Here is a 15,732-nt window from a genome sequence, read left to right as displayed (position 1 = left end):
AGCAAACACAAAGGTTATGTGCTCTTGAGTGTTGGGAGAATCGGTTCCAAGTTGCAATTATATCAGCTGCTGGTCCAACCTTTCAAGGCCTAAGGAAGCTTCCCTGGCACAATGTTAGCTGCTCTGGCAGGTTCCTGGTTACATGCTACCGGGTGGTGATGCGGTCTGTCTGTGAGGCCACACCTCTAAAAGGCTCCCTTGTCTTACTGTTAAGAAACTGATGTGTAAAGTTTTCCCTGGACTTCTTCAACGTGACAGTTAAACAGAACTGTGGGGAATTCCCTGGAGGTCCAGTGGTTAGGACTCCGAGCTTCCATTGCCGGGGCCTGGGTTCAATCCCTGGTCGGGGAACTAAGATCCTGCAAGCTGCGCAGCCCGGCCAAAAAAAAAAAAACTATGTATGAGACAGAATAGAGTCGTGGGTTTGTAATTTGACCTTTTTCAGATGGCTGAGGGTAGAAACTCTTTCAGAATCTCAATAGAAGAGAGGTGCCCCATGCCCTGCCTGCCCTGCCCCCTGCTGCACTTTTAGACCATGAGAGGGCCACGTGAATTTACAGCTTGAGCACAGACATACACTTCCAGGTCAGCAGAGATTTAGTTCCCTTCTCTAAATTATGCAAAATTCCTAATCTGTCAGGTGGATGTGCCTAAGTTATTTCCCAAGAACAGGAATATATAAGTTGATCAGAGAGGAAAAGAAGGCAAAAATGAAACTAAGTAAAATGCAGGGTAAGGATGAAAATTGTGTGCTTTGGTGTGAAAATTAAATTCAAACAAGAATGCTGGAGTTCATTACATGGACCTATGCCATACACTAGAGGGATACAAAGACAAACCCATCTCTACTTTTAATAAACACCTAGTCAGTATATAAGACACATCAACACACTGAGTCCAACTATAATACACATCCTACTATATCTGATTCACTTTACTTCTCTGAATATCTAGACTTATAAGACTTTCCCATCCTGTTCTAGGTGTAAGATAGCTCAGTTACCTAGTCATGGCAACATCAAACATTAAGGCTGAGAGGGTGTTAAGGCTCTTCTAGTTTAATTCTATCATTCTGAGATGAGGGGGTTATGTGTCTTGTCTGATACACACAGACAGTTGGTAGCAGCAATGAAAGCAAAACTTGGGTATCTATATTCCCAGTAAAATGTCTATTAGCTTTTGCTGTCTTCCTGATGACTTCTTAAATCAAAAGTCATTTTTCTTATTACCCTGTACAAGGAGGAAGAGATTTATTTTGAATTGCTTTAAAGGACTTAGTTAAAATGGAATGTGACATGCTGAATAAAAATACACCCTAATATACAGCCTGGTCTTGGGTCTCCTAGGTCAAAAGGACCACAGATTTAGGTCACTCACCACTAGAGGGCACTCAGATTTCCCCAACTGATTTAAAGAGGCTTCAAATACAGCCTGCAAATCAAGTTTATCAACATGACATTTTCTATCAATAGTAAAAGGTAAATGGCCATTTCCCCAGAATATACTGGCATACTGTTTCTGGGCATAGGTATCTAATGTGTATGTGTGTATGTATGTGTGTGTGTGTGTATGTGTGTGTGTGTGTGTGTGTATGTGCATGTGTGTATACACACACGTAAACATGTTATAATTAATATATATTTGTTATAATTAATGTTACTATTTCAGATTCAAGCCTGATGTTTTCTCAAAGGACACCTATTTATTGCGTTCAAGTGGTAAGCAGATTTCCGAAGTAAAGATTAACTTAAAAGACAACTTGCCTCCAGAGCACTGACACAAAGCCCAGTGGGCTCCTGCCCAAATCCGCAGGCCTGCAACATTCTAAGTAAATCATGCTTGTTCTTGGGGCCCTTGGATACTTTGATTTAAAAAGGAGAAGAGAAGAAAAGGAGAGCTTCCTCTGCTATAAAAGGAGATGAATACAAGCCAGGCAATTTCTTTAACCTTCCAGTTTATCATCCCTGAAGGCCTTCTTCTGATCATGTGGGGAATTTCTGGAGATTTATACCTAGAGCTATGGAAATCCATTCTCTCTAGGAGGCCCAAGCACTTTCTGGCTGTGTTATTTAAATTCTGCAAAAGTCTATTCATATGCAAAAGTTAAATTAATATATGAGTGATTATTAACTACACCATAGCATTGCCCTGTCTGAAAAGTACAAGAATCGTCTTTGTGAAAAAGGGTGGAGGGTTTCTGCAAAGCACCTGTACCTCCGGCTGTCTTGTCAGAGCGGCTGATGATTAGCTTTCTGAATTCTGGATTTGGCTGAATTGGTTTCCTGCTCCATGGCACTTACCTGATCAAGACTAGCCTGTTCTTTGCCAAGTACTATGGAAAACTTGGTTCACAGCATTGAAAAAGGATACATCTAATTCACTCTGGAAAAGAGAAAAGAGTCCAAGGATGAGAAGGAGACACTGGGACACAATGCACTTAGCAGAGACAGCGCCTGCTCTGGTTGCCAGCCTGAAAGCAGGTGGGAGAGGCTGCTCTGTAGGGAGAAGCCTGAGTGCGGGAAGGCCCTGAGTTTGGGACAGTGATTTAAAAAAACGAAATAGGCTGCAGTTTAGAGAACTTTTATAGGCTAGAACAATTCACCTTTAGAGTGTAGAGGGAATAAACTAATTCAACCTTTACAGATCATAGGTAATTTGATAGGTATATACAAAATCGTAATAATGTGCACAAAGTTTGAATCCATCAGTTTTACTTCTAGAAGTCTCTCCTAAGGGAACAGTTAAATAACGGCACAATGATGTGTGACAGCATATTCAGGGTAATGTTATTTATAGTAGCAAATTGCTGAAAACAAGCTAAGTGTCTATCAAGGGGGGACTACTTAAATAAATTATAGCAAATCCACAAATGATGACATAGGTACGTAAGTCCCGACATACTGTTAAATAAAAAAGCTAGTCTGGGGCTTCCCTGGTGGCGCAGTGGATAAGAATCTGCCTGCCAATGCAGGGGACACAGGTTCGAGCCCTGGTCCGGGAAGATCCCACATGCCGCGGAGCAACTAGGCCCGTGCGCCACAACTACTGAGGCTGCACTCTAGAGCCCACGAGCCACAGCTACTGAAGCCCACGCACCTAGAGCCCGTGCTCCACAACAAGAGAAGCCACCGCAATGAGAAGCCCATGCACCGCAACGAAGAGTAGCCCCTGCTCACCGCAGCTAGAGAAAGCCCGTGCACAGCAACAAAGACCCAACACAGCCAAAAATAAATAAAAATAAAAAAGCTAGTCATAAAATGGTATATACAGCATTATCCCCTGTATATATGTAGACAGATATAGATATAGTTAGATACAGATACATAAAGCCTAAAAGGCAATGTACCTAACAGTATGTATCAATAAACGGCATGCTCACTGATGATCTACCCTTTCTTTTTGCTCATATGTATTTTTAATTTTTTTTAATGAACAAGTTTATGTCCTGAAAAAGTCATAGATGGAGAAAAGATGAAAGCGCTAAATTCATCTTTGAAAGGACTTAAGGTTTGTCAACTGCAGCACTGACAACTCTGATCCCACTTCCTCAACAGCAAAAGCCCTCATCTCTTGCAAAACTGCCTCTTTTGAAGCTAACTGGGCTGGCTTTCTGTTTTGAAACGTGATGTTAAGATGCTTCTTTCAGCTCAGACAGCATGAGATTGATCTCCAAATTTAAGATTTGGAAACTCTAAGATTAAAAATAGCCCCAGAAAAACTGTTTAAAACTCACAAACCTAAAAATAAATCTTAGATGACAAGGCATTCTCCATGAGTGGGACAGATTCTATTTTCTTTCCCAGGGTTCTCTTCTCTCTCCTCTTTTTCTTCTTTTTGCTACTGTCATCCTAAACCGGGTCATCCCTTAGTACTCTCCAAGTCCTGTATAATCACCTGGCTTAAATTAAATTCTAATCTTTACTTCTGTGGTTTATGTGGTCACTGACTCTCTCCCTAGAATAACAGCTAAAATTCAGCAACCTGCTATGTATTCTTAGTTACCGAATATAATAATTTTTAAAACCTTAGCAATGATAGTGCCTGTACCCACGCTTTATTCTCCCAGGTTTAAAACATTGCTATTTTGGGAAATTATATTCTTCTTGATAGGTGTTCCCTTAAAGTGACTAACCATGGCCAGCTCTGAATCACAGACCCTGACTTGCAACCAGTCTGTCTAAGAAAGTGGTCATCAGGAGATAAGCCGGAACTACAGCTATGCTGTCCGTATGGTAACCACCTGCCTCACGTGGTGATTTAAATCAATTAAAATTAAATAAAATTATAATTTCAATTCCTCATTTACACTAATCACATTTCAAATATTCAAGAGGTACATGTGGCTTAGCACCTACCACATTGGATGGCACAGATAGAGAACATTTCTATCACTGCAGGAAGTTCTATTGGACAGAAAGTGCTGGTCTATAGTGCTCTCCCCAAGCAATCAGTAAGAAGGTGGATTTTTTTTTTTTTTGCGGTATGCGGGCCTCTCACTGTTGTGGCCTCTCCCGTTGCGGAGCACAGGCTCCGGACGTGCAGGCTCAGCGGCCATGGCTCACGGGCCTAGCCACTCCATGGCATGTGGGATCCTCCCGGACCGGGGCACGAACCCGTGTCCCCTGCATCAGCAGGCGGACTCTCAACCACCACGCTACCAGGGAAGCCCAAGAAGATGGATTTTAAAACCAGACCCAATGCCCCCTGTCCCTGCAAGGCCAGTCTCTGGAATGGCCAGACCTCTTGCTCTTTCAGCTTTGGAGGGCACCAATCCCTTCCTAGCTAGAGGCACTACCATGTCGCAGGCCACTAGGCAGCTGCCCAGCTCCAACCGCTGAATTAGGAAATAGCTGACAGCAAGCCTCATGCATTAAGGCAGTGGTTCTCAAACTTAAGCATGCATCAGAATCACATGGAAGGCTTGTTAAAACACAGTTTGCTGTGCCTCAACCCAGAGTTTCTGATTCAGTAGTCTGGGGTAGGCCAAGAGTTTATACTTCTAACAAGTTCCCAGGTAATAATTATGCTGCTGGTCCAGGAACCACACTCTAAGAACAAACTGCACTAAGGCAATGAAAACAGGCTAGTCGATTGCCCTGTAAAGAAGTCTGCCAGGGCTTCCCTGGTGGCGCAGTGGTTGAGAGTCCGCCTGCCGGACTGAAACCCGTGCACCTAGAGCCCGTGCTCCACAACGAAGAGTTGTGGCTCCACAGCAAGAGAAGCCACCGCAATGAGAAGTCTGCGCACCACAACGAAGAGTAGCCCCCGCTCGCCACAACTAGAGAAAGCCCGTGCATGGCAACAAAGACCAAATGCAGCCATAAATAAATAAATTTATATAAAAAAAGAAGTACTGATATATGTTACAACGTGATCAGCATAACCTAGAAAACATGCTAAATTAAAAAAGCCAGTCACAAAAGACCATATTTTATTGTACTTTATATAATTCTATTTATATAAAATGTCTATAACAGGCAAACCTATAGAGACAGAAAGTAGACTGAAGATTGCCTAGTGCTTGGAGCAGGTGGAGGGGATAATTGGGAGAGAAATGCTAAATGGTATGGTGTTTCTTTCTGGGGTGATGAAATATTTTAAACTTGATTGTGGTGATGGTTACACAACTCTGGGTACATACTAAAAACTATACACTTTAAATGGGTGAACTGTATGTTATTAAATTACATTTCAGTACAACTGTTAAAGGACTGCCGGAAAGGAACTCATGTATTCCTTAAGGGGCCTTGGTTTTGATCCTCAAAGCAAGGGTTTGGATGGAAATGATTCTTAAACTAAAAGGGTCCTGGTGTCCTAGGAGGGGAAGCAGAAGAAAGAAGAGAAGAGAGAGGAAGTTCGATAGCAAAATATCTTAATTGAGAGAAAGACACAAGAGGTTCTTAGTCTTGTAGAACTGGTTCTTTATAAAGATCTAAGACACACGTAGGTTTCTAACACGTTGGATGAGCTAGAAGGAAAGGTAATGAAAATTTGGCGTCATTTGATTTTTAAGTTTTACACATTAAAGCTCTATATTAACACATTTTTTTTAAATATATAAATTTATTTATTTATTTATTTTTGGCTATGTTGGGTCTTTGTTGCTGCACGTGGACTTTCTCCAGTTGTGGTGACCGGGGGCTCCTCATTGTGGTGGCTTCTCTTGCTGTGGAGCACGGGCTCTACTAGGCGTGCAGGCTTCAGTAGCTGTGGCACGTGGGCTCAGTAGTTGTGGTGCACAGGCTTTGCTCCGTGGCATGTGGGATCTTCCTGGCCCAGGGCTCGAACCCGTGTCCCCTGCCTTGGCAGGTGGATTCTTAACCACTGCGCCACCGGGGAGGCCCATTAACACATATTTTTGACATAGACCCATTTCTGGGAAATTGAGCTAAGGACGAAAACCATGTTTTAGTCATTAGACTTACCACTCGGCTGAAGTAGTCATCTAAAACTTCCACGAAGTTATGGATGAATTCATAAATTGCCATCTCATTCTGAAATAAAAAAGGAAGGGTGCAGTTAGTTTTATTTTTATTTATTTATTAAAAAAATATTTATTTTTTGGCTGCGTTGGGTCTTTGTTGCTGTGTGCGGGCTTTCTGTAGTTGCGGCGAACGGGGGCTACTCTTCATTGTGGTGTGCGGGCTTCTTATTGCGGTGGCTTCTCTTGTTGCGGAGCACGGGCTCTAGGTGCATGGGCTTCAGTAGTTGTGGCATGCGGGCTCAGTAGTTGTGGCTCACGGGCTCTAAAGTGCAGGCTCAGTAGTTGTGGCACTCGGACTTAGTTGCTCCGTGGCATGTGGGATCTTCCCAGACCAGAGCTCGAACCCGTGTCCCCTACATTGGCAAGTGGATTCTTTTTTTTTTTTTTTTTTTTTTTTGCGGTACGCGGGCCTCTCACCGCTGTGGCCTCTCCCGTCGCGGAGCACAGGCTCCGGACGCGCAGGCTCAGCGGCCACGGCTCACAGGCCCAGCCGCTCGGCGGCATGTGGGATCCTCCCGGACCGGGGCACGAACCCGCGTCCCCTGCATCGACAGGCGGACTCTCAACCACTGCGCCACCAGGGAAGCCCGCAAGTGGATTCTTAACCACTCCGCCACCAGGGAATTCCCGGGTGCAGTTAGTTTTAATATGACCTATTGGGGAAATCAGACATGGAGCTGCCCAGTCATCAACCAGGTTTTAGAGCATTTGGTAAACAGATAATGTGAGCAAAGCAGCTTCCTATTGACAAATATTCAGAATAATTCTAGGACTTATTTCTTTAAAAGAAGCTTATCAATAGGGGAAATGTAGAAAACCTTAACCTCTAAGATTTTTTGAAAAGTCCATGATGAATCTAGCTGAATTGAAACCAGATTGTGTCTGGTGATTATAGAGTTTTGAGGTTTACTCCCTGACTTCATCACCAACTGGCTGAAGCCAGGTTCTTTTTTTGTTTTGTTTTTCCCCAGGGTCTTCATGTCATCACTTTTCCATCTGTGAAGATGGGGAAACCATCTCAAAGTTTGGTTCATGGATAAAAAAACAATCAACTGAGATTTCAAAGTATTTTAGATCTTAAATACCCTTTCAGGGATTCCATGGCCAAAGGTGCTATTGATGTGGGACTCACCATTTCTGAAAAGGTGAACTATATCTGATGAGATGTAATTACAACACAATCATATTTACAGTTTGCTCTGCCTTCTGAAATGTCAGCCTATGTTTAATGCCACAGTTGTTTGGCCTCTACCCTTGGCTAAGCTACCCCACTGTGCCACACAGAATGAGGGCAGGAAACTGGTATTGCTTAGGGTCGAGAAAGACATTCTGTGGTTTTGTGCTTCTCCACAAATTGCTCATCTAATCCAAAAAATATCCTAGGTTTATCTCTTCCACACAGTTTCCCCAGCCTTGATAAAAACCAATATCCTTCAAGAGTCAAGATAATTGTTATGGAGGTAAGTGGGGAAGAAAATGTCAATTTAAGGAGGAATCAAAATCAGACTGTTGGGCTTCCCTGGTGGTGTAGTGGTCGAGAATCCGCCTGCTGATGCAGGGGACACGGGTTTGAGCTCTGGTCTGGGAAGATCCCACATGCCACGGAGCAACTAGGTCCGTGAGCCACAACTACTAAGACTGCGCTCTAGGGCTTGTGAGCCACAACTACTGAGCCCACGTGCCACAACTACTGAAGCCCGCGTGCCTAGAGCCCATGCTCCACAACAAGAGAAGCCACTGCAATGAGAAGCTCACGCACCACAACAAAGAGTAGCCCCCGCTCACTGCAACTAGAGAAAAGCCAGCACGTGTCAGTGAAGACCCAACGCAGCCAAAATTAAATAAATAAATTTATTAAAAAAAAAATCAGACTGTTATTCCTAATTTTCTTGTATTTTCCATAAGCTCTTCTATTATCTTACCTCAGTGTCATTAACTCCGACCACAATGAAGAGAGCTGCATACTGCCGATATATCAGCTTAAAATCCTTATATTCAATGAAAGAGCACTAGACAAAACACAATTAGACATTAATTCCTGTGGCTGACAGGGATTTCTTCAAAATGGCATGCATAATTTCTAGGTTCTGATTTGAGTATCTGTCAACACATTCCTAGAAATATTCAACATTAAGATGTGACACAGTCTTTGCTGGCCGCCTCCTCACAGTACTCAGGGGAATGCTTGGAAGCATCTCTAGTGGGAGGTGGAGAAGTGGTCTTGGAAAAATGTCTGAGTGTTCACATGGGTTCCCACCTGTACTTCTTCTTATTCCTTTGCTTGGCTCTGTGTGGAACTCAGCCAGCAAAGAAAAGGCTACTAAATAATCAGCATTTTAGACTGCCTCCAAAAGTGAAAATAAGCCAACATGATAAAGAAGATTTTCTTCTTTCCATCTCCCCTGGGCTCTTTTGGAAGCAATTAGAGATTCCGTTTGTACTATCGGATAGTCATTCAAGAGCCAAATATACAGAGCATACACACATGCAAAAAAGAAAAAATCTTGATTTCTTTTTGAGAAGAATCAATGTAGGCTCTTTTTATAAATTATTTAAAGATGGCTTTTGTGTGGCAGACACTAGACAAAAATCTCCCATTGTAAATATTGCTTTATAGGAATTAATAACTAGCTTACCATTACTGACTAGTGGAGGAAACAACTCCCTTCCCATTCATCTCTCTCCTAAAGCCATTGTACAAAGGGGGAGAGGAAGGCACTGGGTGGACAGGAATTGGACAGCAGGCTGAAGGTACAGTGTTGCCCTTCCTTTGGATTTTTGGGTGCGCTTGACCAAATGTGACTGAGCAAGAACGGTATGACTTTTTGCACTGGGATATGTTGCTCTATGGTGTTCAAATGTACCTGGGAATGAAGCTGCAAGTTGTTTTGTTTTGTTTTGGTTTGGTTTGGTTTGGTTTTTTTTGGCCATGCTACACAGCTTGTGGGATCTTAGCTCCCTAACCAGGGATCGAACCCGCATCCCTGGCAGTGAAAGCACAGAGTCCTAAACACTAGACCGCCAAGGAATTTCCGAAGCTGCAAGTTTTGATTATGGCATTTCTTCCACGGGAAAGCCATTTGACGATCTATATAATGGAGGCGTTTGAGGCTTTTATTTGACATTAGGATAAAAGTATTAAGTCCAGGACCATTCTGCAGCTTTTGGTTCATTGTAGATCCAGTATTATTTCTGTTCAGTCAGATCTTTCAAGGAAACAAAATCTATTTGAAAGAACTGAGGAACATTTTTCAAAGACTCTCAGGAGTTTCTGACATTCAAAAAAAAGGTATCCAAGCACCTTTGTGGATAAAATTTTTAAAAAAGCTGAGATTGTGTTACTTTGGTACCTGATTATGCTAAAAGCCCAGTGGGTTCCCTTTAAAATCTAAGATAATTTAGAATGCTTCAAAAATATCTAATGGTATGTTCATTTCAAAGCATATATTTCAGAGGGTAACCTATCAGTGAAAACTATGAAATTGTAGAGTGCCTATGTAGAAAGATTCAAACAGAAATACTTCTGCAGTTTGTTTACCTTTACTTAAAGGATGTGGCTATTAACACAGTCCTTTAATAGTTTTTGTTTTCTTTTGACAACTACATAAAGCAGTGTGTGCCACGGCAGTCCAAAGTAGTAATTCAAAGAGGACTCTGAGATGTTCTGACTGGAAAATCAATTTAGAAGCCAAGGGAAACACAGTTCTAATGCGTAACTTGTGAGCACTGATGTAGCTTAATATTTTATGACTTACCAGTGGTTCCCAGGAGCAGCCTTTCTACATATGCAGTGAAAAAGAGAACTAGCAAAATTAATGGGTGATTTAAATAAGCCTTCTGAATTTGCATTAGTTTGCTCAGTGATTTCCAAGGATTCCAAGTTTAGGGCCTAGACCAAGTAATTCTCCAACTAAAGTCCTTTGTAAAAGTAGACTCAGTTTTTACAATTCCTGTTTACTATTATTTTAACGATTTAATTTAACCTCAATTTTGGCAGAATGGATAGATTTGTTGTTTCATATGAATTTTTTAACTTCCATTTCTCCCATCTATATAATAAGACAAGTACAAATCAAATTTGTTTTGTTTTTAAATTACTTGTTCCAGTATTACGTTGGTGGTAAATTTATAAAAGTGATAAGCAGAAAAAAACTGCACTCCACATGATAATCATGTTATTATCCTCTGGCACAAAGTGGGTCTTGACTGTTCCCCTCTATACTGGTCATCTGACCTTCATCTTTTGGCTTAAAGAAAGCCGTCTGCTACAGGCACTCCTAAGAGTTCCAAGGGCTGAATTCATATGAACAAAAAAAAAGGTATGTCTATTAGCAGGCTTAAATTTGAGCTGCCACTTCCATAGTGCAATAAGACAAATATGCTGACCTAAATATGAACCCAAGACTTTTCCTGATTTTCTTTGCTTTTATTTTCCTTAAGGGGATGTAAAGAGAGCTATGCGGCAGTCTTCATTTCACTTCATTTGTTAATTTTCCCTAATAGCTATTGAAAGAATGTAGTTCAAAGAAAACGATGGCCCCCACGACTCAGTAATAATAAATCTGCCACTGCTGAGTTGAATGCAGAGATCAAAGAGAATCAGAAACTTACTTGTTCATTGGATCGAGAGAGACAGCTCTTTATGACTTCTGTTTCCAGAAGCGTACGCTTATTAATCTCCACATGTTCATAGTACTTAGAAAGTCGGGTCTGCCCTTGTTTATTCACCATGAGGAAAAATTTTATCATTTTTTTTTCTGGCCAGTATTTTTCCAAATATAGTTCAAAAGTTATGGCGAGGGGTAGCTGTAACCAGAACCTGAAGAATAAAAGAACAACAGAAAGGCAAGATCAAATTTCTCAAGAATCATATTAAATGTGTTCTGTAGATGAACCAGAAGTAAAACGTCTTCTGATAACATTGGTCTTCACTCCTGTGAACTAAATGAGACTTTAATAAATAACTAAAGATAAATTTTCCTTAGTTATCCTCCAAAACACTTTTGAGTATCTACAGTAGTTCTACTCATATTCATTCAATTGTTTCATCAATCTTGTTGGGTGCCAACTATGGGTCAAGCACCAGAAGGAGAATACGGATGAAGAAGTAATGATTTCTGATCTTCAGATCATGACACCTAGCAAAGGTACTGGATAGGTAAACAAATAACAGCAGTACAGGGTGACGAGTTATAACTGGGACAGGTATACTTCTGTGGTGCACAAAAGGGAGGGACAAGGAGCATCATGGGAAAGTTGGGAATGGCTTCCCAGACAAGGGGCATTTAAGCAAGATCTTGAAGAATGACCCAGAGGGAGAGACTCTGAGGCACAGAAAATAGGGGTATGAAAGCTCTGGGAAGTTCACTTTGGTTGCAGGTCAGGGGGCAAGAAGAATGGTCACAGGAAATTGAGCTGCTCGCATAAGATAAAATTGGCTTTAGAAGTTATGTTAAGGAATATGAAATTTATTCTATGGACAATGGAGACAGGATGTGTAGTGAAGCTCTTCTTTCCTTAGTGTTGAAAGCAGTAGTAACATCAACTATTTGTCGAAGTCCTCGTACAAGGCCCCGTAACAAGTCCTATAAGGTTCTGTACTGAGCAACTTACATATATTATTCAGTTCTCACAATTTTCTGAGGCAGGGACTTCTGTTATCCCCATTTTAAGGATAAGAAAACTGAATTTTACGGATGTTAAGGCACCCAGCATACCTGGATTACTGTATGTCAGGGGTGAGATGCAGGTCAGAGGCTAAGCGCATGCACAGATCCACGACACCCCTACTCCTCATTCATGCTTGTGGGTTTATTTCAAACGCAGCTGTACTGAAGCCCATGTTTGTTATTCTTATACTTAATATAGTTTTTGAAATAATCAATGCAAAAGCACACAAGATTGACCAATGGCCAATTCTTCCATCATGAGCATCAGAGCTGTCTCAGGCCAATCTTACAATATCATATTCACATTTTGTAATATCTTTGAAAATCAGTGCAAAAGACCAAGGTTAACAATAGTTCTTAAGCGAAATTTTAAAACTCGGAATAATTTTACAGAATAGTTGCAACAGATGATGAGATAATATTTTTATATTATTTTTTGCCTTCCTAGCTCATCTTTTATTTCCTAAACCCTATCAGACAGGCGGTTATCTCATAACAATTCCAAACATTAAGAGCTGGTTAGAGGCAGATCCAGTCTGGCAAAGCCTGGGGCTACTGTGTTCAGTCGGTGTGCAGAAAAGGATGTCATCTAGACCAGCTCAGCCGGGGATTTGACAGCTGTGCCACAGCGGGAGGCCTGTGGTCATTCACTCCCTTTTCCAGGAAGGTAAACTCACTACTGTAGGTGGCATTGCAACATACTCTGTGTTATTTAATCGTTTGGTGTTAAGTCCTGCTTTTATCCTCCTTACAAATTACTGCCAGTAAAAATTATGGCAGATGACTAATAAATTAAGATTACCATCCTTTCCTTTATTCCCTTTCAGCAAAGTTATTTTAAAACCATCTTTATGAAAGTTAGAAATGACAGTCCTATACCCTGGACTCCAACTGCCAGGTAAAAGAAAATATTGTCTCAAAGGTACTCATGGCCAAACCATTGCCTTTAAATGCCCTGGTTGCATTAAGTGGTAAAATGAGATGTAAAATGATCCCACTGAGATGCTACACCAAGGGATCAAATTGGTTTCCACCTTACAAGCACAGCATTCCTTCCCACTGACTTCAAGAGCAAGGATGACAAACAAGGACGTGCTGAACTGATACTCATTAGGACACAAGTCTTGAAAATAGTAGCTGAAGGCATCTAAAGACTTGAATACAGTATTTTTTTTGCACGTTCATAAACAATTACACGATTTACAACTGTAGGATTACACAGTGGTAATAAAGCGGACAAACAAAACTGTAAAGTATTTCTATTATAAAATATACAACACCAAAATATACAATGTGGAGACTCAGAGACAGGTACATGTTTGAGAACTGAAGATGAATGACATAAGCACCTATCCTGGTTACTAATTACCAGGGAGGAGGGAGATCAAATAATTATGAAACTGAGGTAGGGCAATAAGAAGGAATATGCTTAGACAAGTGCTGGGAGTGGTCGGGGAGCAGATATGAACTTCCTCTGTTAATATACTCTTTGCATTCAACAACACACGGGCTGGGAATGATGTCTTGATTGCCAAGAAGTCAGGAGATTCCACACCCAAGAACTTGTGTGAATGTGTGTGAAAAATCAAGGAAGAATAAAAAAGAAACTTTACTGGGGAAGACATTACACAAAGGGCACTAGGATGCCTAAAGGCCAAGACTAGGGAGGTGCGTAGATTCACAGTAGAATATAAACAGATCAGCATCCCAGTCCCCTATGTGATGTAAACTTAATGCTTAGAGAAAAGACAGACTGGAAAGACTAAAGTAAGTATTGAATTGGGCACAGTTTTCATACTTCTGATGGTGTATTTCTGGGAGTTAGAACTGGAAGAATCTTTATAGGTTGTCATACCCAAAGATGACAAATAGATTTCAACTTGGGTGCCAACTTTGATTAACTGTACTAACTGCATTGAGCACTGTGTTGGGAAGGATTCTGAAGCTGTTTTCAGGTTCAGAGCAAGACGATGTCATGAATAATTAGTAATGTCAGTTGTGGGTTAGGAAGCAGGGTGTGGCAACATATGCACCTTGTAACTGTCATCTCTGACGTGCACTCCATTTTGTAGATGGGAAAACTGGTGATCTGAGATGCAGAGTGAAGTCCTGAATTCTGGTCTCTTGACTCATAATGCTGTCTTTATCACATTGCCTCTATCTCACTCAGTGTATTAGTGTCATTAATGTCCATTTAAGCTTAAGAAGCATCAACTTCAGGTATATTTGGGAATGATCAACTCAACATTATCTTTTCTAATGCTGCTGCACAATGAATGGAAAATACCAAACAATTCACTGCACGAAAACAGTAGAGTAGGAAGTTTCTGGAAATGAAAATGTTATTTGATGATGGCTAACATCCTTTCTAGCTCTAAATGCTTTCTATGTACCCCAGAACCATAATATTGTAAAACTCACGCACACACACATACACATACACACACACACACACACGCTCAGGGAATATCAGACAAAAACTTTGTTTTTGCCCCATGAAAATGACTGAAATAAAATCCCCCAAGTTACAAAGCCAATTTCCACTAAAACCTGTATACTACTCGTAAGGTATAATAGTCAAAAGCATGAACTAGGTAGAGCTTGACTGTTTGGCTCTACTACTTATTAGCCTTGTGATACTGGGAAAATTACTTAATCTTCCTGTACTCACTCTGAGGTACAATGGGAATAATATTAGTACTGACCTTCTAGGTTGTGAGGAGTAGTTAGTATATGTAACATTCTTAGAACAGTGTTTGGCAGTTGGCATGAAGTGAGTGCTATGTAAGTGTTGGCCAATGTCATTACGATAGTATATCACCTCTTCCTCAGACAAGCCTTTCCTGCCTATCCCAATCCCTCTTTCTAACCACAAAAAGTTGGCTATCTTTTCTTTGAACCCATCACCGTATCTTACAAAACCTGTCACCCTAAATAATCACTATTTGATTACATTCTGAGCTCCCCAACCAGACCAGTGATTTTCACTGTTTTACTGTGATATATTTCATGCTGTGATATATTTTACATTGTGACCCAGTATACAGGTACATACATATCTGAATGGAAGTTCATAAAACAATACTCGCCCATACTTTGTGTATTGTACTCCAGTATCTTCTATGACCTTTCATTTTATAAAAAATGCAGTTGTGAGGGGTTTGGATTACACAGATGTATGGATTTTTCAAAACTCACCAAATGTAAATTTTATATAAAAAGAAACTAATACTCTGGTTAATGATATACATGCTGAAGTATTGGGGGGAAATGTACTGATGTCTACAATTTACTTTTTTTTGGGGGGGGCGGGCCGTGCTGCCTGGCTTGCAGGATCTCAGTTCCCCAACCAGGGATCAAACCCGGGCCAAGGCAGAGAAAGCCCGGAATCCTAACCACTAGGCCACCAGGGAACTCCCTATAATTTACCTTGAAATGCACCAAAAAAACTAAGATAAATTAATGGATGGGTAGACAGATGGATAGATGGTTAGATATATGATAAAGTAAGTACAGTCGGCCCTCTAGATCTGTGGGTTCCATATCCACAGATTCAACCAACCATGGATTGAACATATT

General features: G+C 41.0%; 1 protein-coding gene across 6 annotated transcripts in view; it reads right to left on the bottom strand.

Moving 5' to 3' along the window:
• AP4S1 (adaptor related protein complex 4 subunit sigma 1) overlaps positions 1–15,732 on the bottom strand; it is an 89,196-nt gene that overhangs the window by 40,510 nt on the left and 32,954 nt on the right. For 3 of the 6 annotated variants that reach the window (XM_032624395.1, XM_032624396.1, XM_032624394.1), the window contains 4 exons: positions 11,096–11,303; positions 8,407–8,493; positions 6,426–6,494; positions 2,371–2,382 (listed from right to left, as the gene is read on the bottom strand). In XM_032624395.1, the coding sequence (XP_032480286.1) occupies positions 2,371–2,382; positions 6,426–6,494; positions 8,407–8,493; positions 11,096–11,233 (306 nt within the window). In that variant the 5' untranslated portion in view covers positions 11,234–11,303. Of the gene's footprint in view, positions 1–2,300; positions 2,383–6,425; positions 6,495–8,406; positions 8,494–11,095; positions 11,304–15,732 lie in introns of all 6 variants that reach the window. The other 3 variants (XM_032624398.1, XM_032624397.1, XM_032624399.1) reach the window with 1 other exon arrangement.

Source organism: Phocoena sinus, chromosome 2, assembly GCF_008692025.1.
Source record: "Phocoena sinus isolate mPhoSin1 chromosome 2, mPhoSin1.pri, whole genome shotgun sequence".
Lineage (NCBI taxonomy): Eukaryota > Metazoa > Chordata > Mammalia > Artiodactyla > Phocoenidae > Phocoena > Phocoena sinus.
The sequence above is the reverse complement of the archived record's forward strand: the minus strand, read 5'-3'. Positions and strand labels throughout refer to the sequence as shown.